The 12,619-nt window shown below is 47.0% G+C and overlaps 1 protein-coding gene across 5 annotated transcripts in view; it reads left to right on the plus strand.

Moving 5' to 3' along the window:
• Nucleotides 1–12,619, plus strand: part of TTC16 (tetratricopeptide repeat domain 16) — a 49,391-nt gene that overhangs the window by 26,114 nt on the left and 10,658 nt on the right. For all 5 annotated transcript variants that reach the window (XM_073600722.1, XM_073600723.1, XM_073600724.1 and 2 more), the window contains exons 8-11: nt 112–241; nt 2,442–2,656; nt 5,289–5,551; nt 9,087–9,228. In XM_073600722.1, coding sequence (XP_073456823.1) covers nt 112–241; nt 2,442–2,656; nt 5,289–5,551; nt 9,087–9,228 — 750 coding nt within the window. The remainder of the gene's footprint in view (nt 1–111; nt 242–2,441; nt 2,657–5,288; nt 5,552–9,086; nt 9,229–12,619) is intronic.

The raw sequence follows: 12,619 nt of genomic DNA on the forward strand, positions 1-12,619 counted from the left end.
ACCTAACTTGTTTGTCGGTGTACCTGGGTGCCACGGTTAGATGTATATAGTGGCGCCCCCTTCTGGCCTGCATTACAAATAACCTGTATTTTATTTTTTGCTCCCTGCCAGTATCTGCTGCCTGGCTGCTTTGGGAAGATATGCAGAATGCCTCGGCCTTCTCAATAAACAACTGGAAGAGGAACAAGGCAATCCTGATCTGTACATTGTGCGGGCCAGGCTCTACGATCGCCTCAACAAGGTATTTCTTCCAAAAAACAACGGCTCTATCTAAGGAAATAACACTGGACATGTGCAATTCGCTTAGTTCCGAATTCGTTTTATAACTAATTTCGTCAAATTCGTTAACTCCGAATTTCCGAATTTTCAAAATTCCCGAAATTCGGAATTTCAGAAATTCGAAATTTTGGAAATTGGAAAATTCAAAATTTCAGGAAATTTCGGATTTCCGAATTTTAGAAAATTCTAATTGGGTGGGCACTGTATGCTGGCATTGGTGGGCACTGTATTGTGACACTATATTTCTTTATTGTAATCAGGGCACTGATCATCAGTTGTTACATTCCTGCATGTTCCCCTGCGAGGAGATGCCGCTGATCGGCTCTCCTCTCCTCACACTCTATCATTGTGAGGAGAGGAGCGCCGATTACCGGCATCTCCGTGTTTTACATGTGACCGGCTGTGATTGGACACAGCCGGTTGCATGGTTAGGGAGCGGCGGACGCGGCTCTTTACACAGATCGGGGGTCGCGCCGTGTCCTAGCAACACGGCGAGGCCGCGATTGCCGTGCTGCGTGCCCGTTTTGGGACGCCGTCATATGACGGCGCCCCAGAACAAGAGCTGCACTGCCCTGCCGTCATTTGACGATGGGCTGGCAGCAAGCAGTTAAAAGTAGCCAAGAAATCATAAATTCTGCCAGGGTATGTAAACTTATGAGCACAACCGTATATTAATAAAGAGGAGCCCAATACTATGACCTGATGGGAGAGGATTTTCTCCTTCTACACGTGTGTGTACCACACCTGATTGGCTCCCAGTGCTGCCCCTCCCATCTCCTTCTACACGTGTGTGTGTGTGTGTGTACCACACCTGATTGGCTCCCAGTGCTGCCCCTCCCATCTCCAACTCGGAGCGCTGCTGTATAAGGGATTGGAAGAGACTGATCCCAAGCTAAATTGGTGCAGCACCGTGGCTAAGTGATTAGCATCCCCCCCCCGGAAGCACTGGGGTTGTCAGTTCGAATCCCAACCATGACACTACCTGTGCCTGCGTGGGTTTCCCCCGGGTACTCCGGTTTCCTCCCACACTCCAAAGACATGCTGGGCAGGTCCATTGGCTCCTGTCTAAATTGTATGTGTATGCATGAATGTGAGTTAGGGCACCTTAGATTGTGAGCTACTTGGAAACAGGGACTGATTTGAATGTATAATAAATGGGGGTTGTAAAGGTTCATGTTTTTATCATAAGATGTATTAAGGTGAAAAAAACGCCTGTCCGTGACCGGCCCCCCAGCCCCCCCCCCCCGTTTTACTTACCTGAACCCTCAAACTTGTCCCACGGGGACGCGCCCTCTCTCTCTCTCTCTCTCTCTGCAGGGGGTTCTCGCGTCTTGGTTGGATAGATTGATAGCAGAGCAACCGTTGGCTCCCGCTGCTGTCAATCAAATCCAATGACGCGGGGGGCGGGGCCGAGTCCTGCATTTGGCCTCTATGGACGCCGAATGCTGGACTCGGGAGCGCGCCCGCAAGGTAACCCCCCCCCCCCCCCCCCCCGGGAGAACGCTTCTCCCAGGGGGGTTATCTGATGCGGGGAGGAGCCGCGGGAGCCGCCGAGGGACCCCAGAAGACTAGGGTCGAGGCCACTCTGTGCAAAATGAACTGCACAGTGGAGGTAAGTATGACATGTTTGTTACTAAAAAAAAAACGAATCTTTAATGTCACTTTAAGTGGATACTGCAGTTGTTTGCATCTTTAGACAGTGGGTAAGTAGATAGCACTTCCGTATTACAGACTTGGGTTCCTTGGTTTTATTCCCAGCCAGGATCCTATCTGCATGGAGTTTGCATGTTGTATCTGTGCCTGTGTGGGGGTTTCTTAGGGGGATTCCAATGTCCTCCCGAAGACAAGCTGATTGGTTAATTTGCTCCCCCTTTAAATTGGCCCTAGCATGTGTTTGCATGTCAAACAGGGACCAATCATAGGCAGGGGGAGGTATTCCCCACATGCATTAGAGGCATGTATGGGGCATGTAATGCCTCCACCGCCTATGGTAGGACATTGGCCGGGATGGTTTTCTGGCGGGATAGCTCAGGCAGGTCTGGACTCAGGTCTGAACCCACCTGAGCTCTATCAGTGATAGAGACCTTGGCAAAGTATTGCGCAAGATTGTCTGTGCTTGATCGATTCCTGTTTAATACATAAATAAATCCTGTGACTTCCAGACCACGCTGACCTATCAGGATACACAGAGGGCTCTGTTACTGGACCCACAGCACCAGGAAGCCATCAAAATGAAAGACAAGATGGCGGCAAAAGCAGAAGAGGCCAAGGATAAAGCTGTGAATTTGGCTGTACAAGGGCAGCTACCAGACGCCCTGAAGAAGATTTCTTATGCCATAGAAAACAACCCATCCACAGCCAGATATCGCATCTTCCGGTACTTTCTTTACATCTATAGAGCTGTAGTGTAAATCCTAATGCCAAGTGCATTAAAAGGAAAATATTGTGTACATAATCTGATTTGTTACCCTAGAGTAGAGCTACCATTCATACTATGCATGTGCATCGGGCCCCATTCCTTCCTTTGGGTATGCGGTATTCGTGGTGGCTCCCAGTGGTAGCAAGTCCTCACTTTTCTAATTTTGCGCCTTTGCCCAAATTAGGAAAGTGAGGATTTGCTGTCTTCTCGGGAACATCTACAAATGATTCCTAAGCAGTACCCTGAATAATGTTCATTTTGTCTTTGCAATACACTCCCTGTGCCTACAGCCTCATAGCTAGATATCCGCAGTGTGAGATCATCTAACAGACTGTCAGAAACCATGAAATCAGGCTGAGACAGAAGTACAGTTAAATCACACTTGTATAATAATAAAAGTAAAAAGAACAAACGTAGTCAAAACGGAGCCAAAGTTCAGTAACCGGAACGGATAGTCAGCCAAGCCAGAAGTCAGGGATCAATGTAGAGGAACAGCAAGCAGGATCTGGAGCCAGAAGGGATGTCAGCAAAGTAAGTCTTGAACAGGATCGCAGGAGATAGTTTCCGTGATGTTGACCAAGGCGAAGGCAGAGATCCTCTGGACTGGACGGCTTAAGTAGGCAGGACTGACGAGCAGGATATCATCAACAGCTGAGTCACTGTGGAGAGATAGGAGCTGGCAATTGGCCGACAGCTGAGCGGTCAGCTCAGAGAAGGAAGGGCTGAGCCCAGCCCTGACACAGACTCTGACTGTTAAAGTGGTTCTCAAGCCTTAAGGTTTGCATTCTATGCATTAAGGTGAAAAACCTTCTGTGCTGCAGCTCCCCCCTTTTTTCTTACCTGAGCCCGATCCGATCCAGCGATGTGCACAAGAGCAACAGCTCTCGCTGCTGTCTCCCTCCTTCATTGGGCAGATTGAGAGCAGTGGGAGCCATTGGCTCCCGCTGCTCTCAATCAAATGCTGTGACAAGGGGAGCAGGGGGAAGGGCCAAGCCGCCCACTCTGTGTCAATAGACGCAGACAGGGCAGCTCGGGAGCGAGCGAACATGCACGGGTGCCCCCATGGAAAGTGGATTTCTATGGGGGAACCCGGCCGAAGAGGAGGGGCCTGAGAGGGGGGCCACAGAAGAAGAGGATCAGGGCTGCTCTGTGCAAAAGCAGGCATGACATGTTTGTTATTTATTTTTTTAAACAAAGGTTTAATAACACTTTAAACTGGCCTTTGATGGATCGAATCTCGGCCGGTTCAGCAAGGAGCAGCCAAAATTCGATCCATCTATGGGCAGGCTGGTTGCAGTGAAGTCGGTTCATCAATCGACTTCAAAACAACCAGCCTGTTACATTTTTTTATGCGATCACTGCGGGCGGCTATAGACACTAGCAGTTATCATTGTCTTCTGCTGGCAGGGAAGGCTCCCTGCCGGCAGGACACAATAATGTTGAGGGAGGGCTTCCCCCCATCAACACAGACTGTGTTGATGGAGGAATCAAGCAATTTTCTTTCCTTCCACCCATGGTGGAAGAATGACAATTGTATAATCTATGGGCTAATTTGAGATTTGGTGATGTCACTGCCGTGCTGCTCCCTGTTCTCCTTGCTGAAGGGGAAGCTGTACCCGAGGGCCTGCAGTGCAACAATCTCCCTGATTTTGATGGATTCATTCTGTGGATCTGTAATAATCACTTTTCTCCTTGCTGGAGAGGAAGCTGTACCTGAGGGCCTGCAGTGCAAGGATCTCCCTGCTTCTACTGTATCCATTTTATGGATCTGTGATAATCACTTTTCTCCTTGCTGGAGAGGAAGCTGTACCTGAGGGCCTGCAGTGCAAGGATCTCCCTGCTTCTACTGTATCCATTTTATGGATCTGTGATAATCACTGTTCTCCTTGCTGGAGAGGAAGCTGTACCTGAGGGCCTGCAGTGCAAGGATTTCCCTGCTTCTACTTTATCCATTATATGGATCTGTGATAATCACTGTTTTTGTTGCTGTAGAGGAAGCTGTACCCTGAGGGCCTGCAGTGCAAGGATCTCCCTGCTTCTACTTTATCCATTCTGTGGATCTGTAATGATCAGTGTTCTCCTTGCTGGAGGGGAAGCTGTACCTGAGGACCTGCAATGCAAGGATCTCCCTGCTTCTACTTTATCCATTCTGTGGATCTGTAATAATCAATGTTCTCCTTGCTGGAGGGGAAGCTGTACCTGAGGGCCCGCAGTGCAAGGATCTCCCTGCTTTTGATTGATTCATTCTGTGGATCTGGGATTTCTGCATCGTTCCTGGTACTTGACCATTACCTCAGCAGTCATCAGGGGGGCAGCACTGAGATGGGGAAGCAAAGCTCTTTGTCTACCAAGATAGCCGCTTCCTCAGAACAAGGCATAGTCAGTCAGTAATGAAGTCAACAGCTGCAGGAAGACCACAGGCAATACCAGTGACTGGCCCTGTGCCCTTTGCTTGACTCTTGTGCACAGCTTCCACAGTGCAGGTCCTTATTAGGAGTTATTCTACTAGAATTGAGAATGACAACATATAAAACGGTAATAGTAAACTAATAGTTTTTATTTTCTTACATTCCGTATTCCCACCTATCAGGGGCATAGTGTACAGGAAGTTGAAGGATTTCAGCCCAGCGGTGGATGACTTTGTACGGGCCATGCAGCTTTGTATTACGGAGAGTGAACCGGACTTCCAAGACCTGCAGCTTCATAAAGAGGCCGAGACCCAACTAATTCTCACCTACAATGACTTTGCTGTCCATTGTTACATGAAAGGCTTCTACCAGGATGGCGTGCTGCTACTGAACAAAGCTCTGAAAGGGGAAAAAAATAAGAAAGAACTTTACATCAACCGAGGAGGTAAGTGACCGGTAATAGTTACAGAGATACATTTGAAGTTATGTGCCCCCTTGGGTGCTTCAATGATGCCCTTCCTATGACCAATAATCTGTGTGGTTGGTAAGGGTGTGCTATGGGTATTGACAGGGAATATACGGCATTTGATGGTTATAACAGAGTTAAAGTGAACCTGTCAGTAAATTTACAAGATTGCATTAATAGATTCCTGACCTGTCACAGTATACAGCCCTGGTGCCCAACCTGTGGCCCTTTTGGTGAGGTCAGGGGCCGCAGCTGAGGTCCCCTATAGTTCATAAGTTGACAACCACTGATAAACAGTGATAGTCCACTTAAAGTGGAACTCCACTCCCCCACCCCCCCTTACCTGTACAGCTGGTTGTCCTCAAAAAAATATTTGTCACGAGGGCCACGTACCTGAGGTGAGACCGAAGTAGTGGGGAGGCCTCCCTTGCACCTCGGGTCCTTGAAGCCTCTGGAGATGGAGACAAAGTCTTGGCGGACACTGAGTGGCAGGGGTGCCAGGGGTGCGGAGCACCGTGCAAGCCTTAGTCCGAGATCCGAGCCGAGGTCAAGTCCAGGTTGGCAACGAAGTATAAAAGGGTTAATCAGAAGAAGAATGGTCAAGAGCCAAGCCGGGGTTGTTTCCAATCTGGCAGCTGAGTACAAAAGGGGCAAAGAAGTAGAATGGTCAAAGTACAAATCCGAGGTCAATGGCAAGCAGCGAACAAGAGTAGTCAAACAGGTTTCCAGGTCACAACAAGTTCAGACAGATCACACACTAGCACAGGAACAAGGGGGGCACTGAAGATCCAGCAATTTGGCAGTGTCTGGGCTGGGCTTATATAGGGAGGTTTGAGGTCACTTCCTGTGCACCTTCTGGGCATTTTCCCGCCTTTTTCCCATCAGGTTGAGGTCACTTCCTGTGTGCCTCCTGGGCATTTTCCCGCCTTTTTCGATCAGGTTGAGGTCACTTCCTGTGTGCCTCCTGGGCATTTTCCTGCCTTTTTCCATCAGGTCTTCTGCGCAGGTTGGCGCAGTGAGGGGTCTTTGGCGCATGCTCAGTTGGCACAGATTTCCTCTTGTGGCAACGCGCCATTGGTGCATGCCTAGTAAGCCCTGGACTCTTACAACATTCCTACGTGCTTGTTGAATCCAGCATTGTCTGGTGAGACCTGTTGCTCCACCAGTAGTCCATCAGGTCTTGTGATGTCATATTTGATACTGACATCATCATTGGGCCCCGGGAGTCTCTTCTGGGTTCCTGCATCCGGACCCTTGATGACGTGACAATGCAAGGGACACTGGGCATGTGTAAAGGAGTCCTCCTGGAATGCATGTCGTTCAGAAAGTGGGTACGTCATTCTCACCCAGGTGAGAAAATCCAGAATGGTATTTTGGGAGGTGGGGGAATTTTTTCAATGTCAAATTCTTTTAAAGAAGAACTGGGGAGGAGTAACACGAAAGTAGTTAGAGAGGTTGGAGGTCCACTTTAAGACTGAACTGCAGCTAAAAAAAAAGTAATAGTCCAGTAATTGTAGAAATAAAAAACACCTTAAATCCAGAGCTGATCCCCACAGCAATTCTTTTCTGTCGCTACATGATGTTACGCCACTGCGCAACATGCTTAGTCTTATGGGTTTGTGTCAGACCTCTTCATTTACCCTACTTCCTGTAAGCCCAGATTGTTATGGATAAACCCCCCTGGGGGTGCATCATCACGCAGGCTTGGCTCAAAGTACAAAACGTAAATGTATTTTATTGGGATTTTATGTGATAGACCAACACAAAGTGGCACATAATTGTGAAGTGGAATAAAAAAATGATAAATAATACAAATAAATATGTGGAAATGTTGGGGGGACATTTGTATGGCACCCCCAGTGTCAATACTTTGTAGAACCCCCTTTCTCTACAAGTCTTTTTGGGGATGTCTCTACCAGCTTTGCACATCTAGAGAGGACATTTCTGCCCATTCTTCTTTGCAAAATATCTCAAGCTCTGTCAGATTGGATGGAGAACGTCTGTGAACAGCAATTTTCAAGTCTTGCCACAGATTCTCAATGGGATTTAGGTCTGGACTGTGACTGGGCCATTCTAACACATGAATATGCTTTGATCTAAACCATTCCATTGTAGCTCTGGCTGGATGTTTCGGGTCGTTGTCCTGCTGGAAGGTGAACCTCCGCCCCAGTCTCAAGTCTTTTGTAGACTCTAACAGGTTTTCTTCTAAGATTGTCCTGTATTTGGCTCCATTCATCTTCCCATCAACTCTGACCAGCTTCCCTGTCCCTGCTGAAGAAAAGCATCCCCACCACATGAAGCTGCCACCATCATGTTTCACGGTGGGGATGGTGTGTTCAGGGTGATGTGCAGTGTTAGTTTTCCCCCACACATAGCGTTTCGCTTTTAGGCCAAAAGTTCATTTTTGGTCTCCTCTGACCAGATCACCTTCTTCCACATGTTTGCTGTGTCCTCCACATGGCTTCTCACAAACTACAAACAGGACTTCTTATGACTTTCTTTCACCAATGTCTTTCTTCTTGTCACTCTTCCATAAAGGGCAGATTTGTGGAGAACACGACTAATAGTTGTCCTGTGGACAGATTCTCCCACCTGAGCTGTGGATCTCTGCAGCTCCTCCAGAGTTACCATGGACCTCTTGGCTCTTCTCTGATAAATGCTCTCCTTGCCCGGCCGGTCAGTTTAGGTGGACGGCCATGTCTTGGTAGGTTTGCAGTTGTGCCATACTCTTTCCATTTTAGGATGATGGATTGAACAGAGCTCCGTGAGATGTTTAAAGCTTGGGAGATTTTTTTTTTATAACCTAACCCTGCTTTATACTTCTCCACAACTTTATCCCTGACCTGTCTGGTGTGTTCCTTGGCCTTCATGATGCTGTTTGTTCACTAAGGTTCTCTAACAAACCTCTGAGGGCTTCACAGAACAGCTGTATTTATACTGAGATTACATTACACACAGGTGGTCTTTATTTAATAATTAGGTGACTTCTGAAGGCAATTGGTTCCTCTAGATTTTAGTTGGGGGTATCAGAGTAAAGGGGGCTGAATACAAATGTCCCCCCCACACTTTTCACATATTTATTTGTAATACATGTTGAAAACCATTTATCATTTTCCTTCCACTTCACAATTATGAGCCACTTTGTGTTGGTCTATCACATAAAATCCCAATAAAATACATTTACGCTTTTGGTTGTAACATGACGAAATGTGGGAAATTTCAAGGGGTATGAATACTTTTTCAAGGAACTGTGTGTGTGTGTATATGTATGTGTGTGTATATAGATAGATAGATAGATAGATAGATAGATAGATAGATATAAAGAGAGAGATATTATATATTATATATCACACTGTATATATCTATATAATATGGTGTGATGGTGTATTTTTTTCATTTTAGGAAGACATCTGTACCTTTCTTCATTAATTATTAATAGGTATCCAAACCAATTATTTAATCATTATCATCAATTATTTATTAATACTTCTGTTTTTCCATTTTTTTACAACAGATTGCTTTCTTCAGCTGGGGGAGGTGACCTTTGCCCTGGCGGATTACCAGCAGGCGTTTGAGTTGGATGATGGAGATTGGGGTGTGAGGACGCGTATAGCTGATCTCCTGGATGATCTGGGGTTGCAGGCTCATCACATGAGGTGGGCGGTGGTACATTATATATATATATATATATATATAAAATTTATATACTGTATAAGCTAAAATCAGACCATATATCAGTTTTATACTTTTCTCCTTTCTTTGCTTATTATCGTGAGGACTTTCAGTGTTAACCCCTTCCTGCCCTTCCCGCCTTCCAGCTGTTGCAGGACTTGCAGAACTACCCGTCCCGTCATGCCTCTTCCTCTGGGAGTCATGATTTTACCTGTCAGTCTTGCAGTGCCTCATGGGACATGTAGCTGGAGGGTAGCAGGTTGCCACAATAGCTGGAGGGTCGCAGGTTGCCACAATAGCTGAAGGGTCGCAGGTTGCCACAATAGCTGCAGGGTCGCAGGCTGCCACAATAGCTGGAGGGTCGCAGGCTGCCACAATAGCTGGAGGGTCGCAGGTTGCCACAATAGCTGGAGGGTTGCAGGTTGCCACAAGAGCTGGAGGGTCGCAGGCTGCCACAATAGCTGGAGGGTAGCAGGTTGCCACAACATCTGGAGGGTGGCAGGTTGCCACAACATCTGGAGGGTGGCAGGTTGCCACAATAGCTGGAGGGTCGCAGGTTGCCACAATAGCTGGAGGGTCGCAGGTTGCCACAAGAGCTGGAGGGTCGCAGGTTGCCACAAGAGCTGGAGGGTCGCAGGTTGCCACAAGAGCTGGAGGGTCGCAGGTTGCCACAATAGCTGGAGGGTCGCAGGTTGCCACAATAGCTGGAGGGTCGCAGGTTGCCACAATAGCTGGAGGGTTGCAGGTTGCCACAAGAGCTGGAGGGTCGCAGGCTGCCACAATAGCTGGAGGGTAGCAGGTTGCCACAACATCTGGAGGGTGGCAGGTTGCCACAATAGCTGGAGGGTCACAGGTTGCCACAATAGCTGGAGGGTCGCAGGTTGCCACAATAGCTGGAGGGTCGCAGGTTGCCACAAGAGCTGGAGGGTCGCAGGTTGCCACAAGAGCTGGAGGGTCGCAGGTTGCCACAATAGCTGGAGGGTCGCAGGTTGCCACAATAGCTGGAGGGTCGCAGGTTGCCACAATAGCTGGAGGGTTGCAGGTTGCCACAAGAGCTGGAGGGTCGCAGGCTGCCACAATAGCTGGAGGGTAGCAGGTTGCCACAACATCTGGAGGGTGGCAGGTTGCCACAATAGCTGGAGGGTCACAGGTTGCCACAATAGCTGGAGGGTCGCAGGTTGCCACAATAGCTGGAGGGTCGCAGGTTGCCACAAGAGCTGGAGGGTCGCAGGTTGCCACAATAGCTGGAGGGTCGCAGTTTGCCTATCCCTGCTTTAAAATGTTCTGAACGATGTTTCTGTTTTTATTATAATCCCTGTCATCTGTTTTTTGAATGTTAAATTGCATCATTTTGAACATAAAATAAAGGAATTACAAAAAAATTAAAAAATGTTCTGAACGCCTGGGGTGAGAGGGATAAGTGGTCATGTGACCGCTGTGATTGGCCCGCCCCCCAGTGGTCACATGATCAGGAGCTGGTCCTGTCTTCGACAGCTCGGTCTCTGTGCTGGGAGCGTGCAGTGAGCGTTCAATCAGCACTGAGACTTTGGTTGTCCTGTGACACATGTATGTGGCAAGTGAGACCTTAAATCCCACACTTTTGTCGCCACACATATGTGTTACGTATGCGACAACGGGTTAAAGTAGTTGTGATCCCGACCACCATCATCTCATATAAGCTATAAAAAATGTTATATACATTTAAAATAGATTTTCAATCTGCAGCTTTCAATAAATAACACTTGTTGATTCAGACACTTCCTGTTATAGGGTGACAACACTTCCGCCTCCCAACTGTGTTGCTGTGTTGTCACCCAGGCTTCTGATGGGGGGTCCATTTTCAACATAGATTGTCCACTGTTGTCCCCATGAGGAAACCAATCCTGAGAAATACTATGCAGCCATCAATGGGGTGCAAGTAGACAGGAATAGGCTACATAAGGGTTGCAGGAGATCAGCTGCACTGAAATTAAAGAAAGGATAAAAAAAAAAGCTGAAAGCAAGTTATTTATTAGGAAATCACAAATGTTTATAATAGATGGTGCTTTAGCAAACAAATTGTCAATGGAATCAATGAAAATGTCACATTGTCTTCTTTAGTTTTCAGGTAAATATGAAATACTGCACAGCCTACTAGTATCCAGCAGATGGCGCTCCTAGGCTCTATTTTCATGTTTTCTTGTCTCTCCTTACCACCTTTTGCAAAAGACTGTTATCAACAGCAGTGGTTCTCAACCCTGTCCAAGTAACCCCCAACAGGCCATGTTTGCAGGTTTTTCCTTTATCTTGCGAAGGTTCTTTAACCTCTTCCGGACCAGCCGCCGCAGTTTTACTGCTGCAGGTTGGCTCCCCTGAGTAAAACGACGTTGCCTTACGACGCTGTGCCTTTTTCCACTAGGGGGCGCGCGCCGCTGGAGGCACGCACGCGTGCTCGCCGCCTGAGCCAGTGCGAGTGCCCGGCGTGTACGATGACCGGCGGGCCCCCGCGATCGCTTGTGACAGAGCGAGAACCAGGATCTGTGTGTGTAAACACACAGATCCTGGTTCTCTCAGGGGAGAGGAGACTGATCGTGTGTTCATACTGATTATGAACACCGATCTGTCATCTCTCCTAGTCAGTCCCACCCCCCCACAGTTGTAACACAGTGATGGAACACAGTTAACCCCTTGATCGACCCCTAGTGTTAAGCCTTTCCCTGCCTATGACATTTATACAGTAATCAGCGCATTTTTATAGCACTGATCGCTATATAATTGCCACTGGTCCCAAAAATGTGTCAAAAGTGTCCGATGTGTCCGCCGCAATATCGCAGTCCCGATAAAAATCGCTTATCACCGCCATTACTAGTAAAAATAAATAAATAAATAAATAAAAATGCCATAAATCTATTACCTATTTTGTAGATACTATAACTTTTGCGGAAACCAATCAATATACGCTTATTGCGTTTTTTTTTTTTTTTTTTTTTTTTTACCAAAAATATGTAGAATAATAAATATCGGCCTAAACTGAGGAAAACGTTTTTTGTTTTTTTTTTTTTTTTTAATTGGGATATTTATTATAGCAAAAAGTAAAAGATATTGTGTTTTTTCAAAATGGACGCTTTTTTTTTTTTTTGTTTATAACGCAAAAAAAAAAAAAAAAAAAACGCAGAGGTGATCAAATACCAGCAAAATAAAGCTCTATTTGTGGGAAAAAAAGGATGTAAATTTTGTTTGGGTGCAACGTCGCACGACCCGCGCAAATTGTCAGTTAAAGCGACGCAGTGCCGTATCGCAAAAAATGGCCTGAACCTCCAGCCCCTCCATTGCCATTAAGATTCTATAGATCCGGGATAAACCGTTTCTTGTGTTTATTGCTATACACAGCCGCTC

Source organism: Aquarana catesbeiana, linkage group LG09, assembly GCF_042186555.1.
Source record: "Aquarana catesbeiana isolate 2022-GZ linkage group LG09, ASM4218655v1, whole genome shotgun sequence".
Classification (NCBI taxonomy): Eukaryota; Metazoa; Chordata; class Amphibia; order Anura; family Ranidae; genus Aquarana; species Aquarana catesbeiana.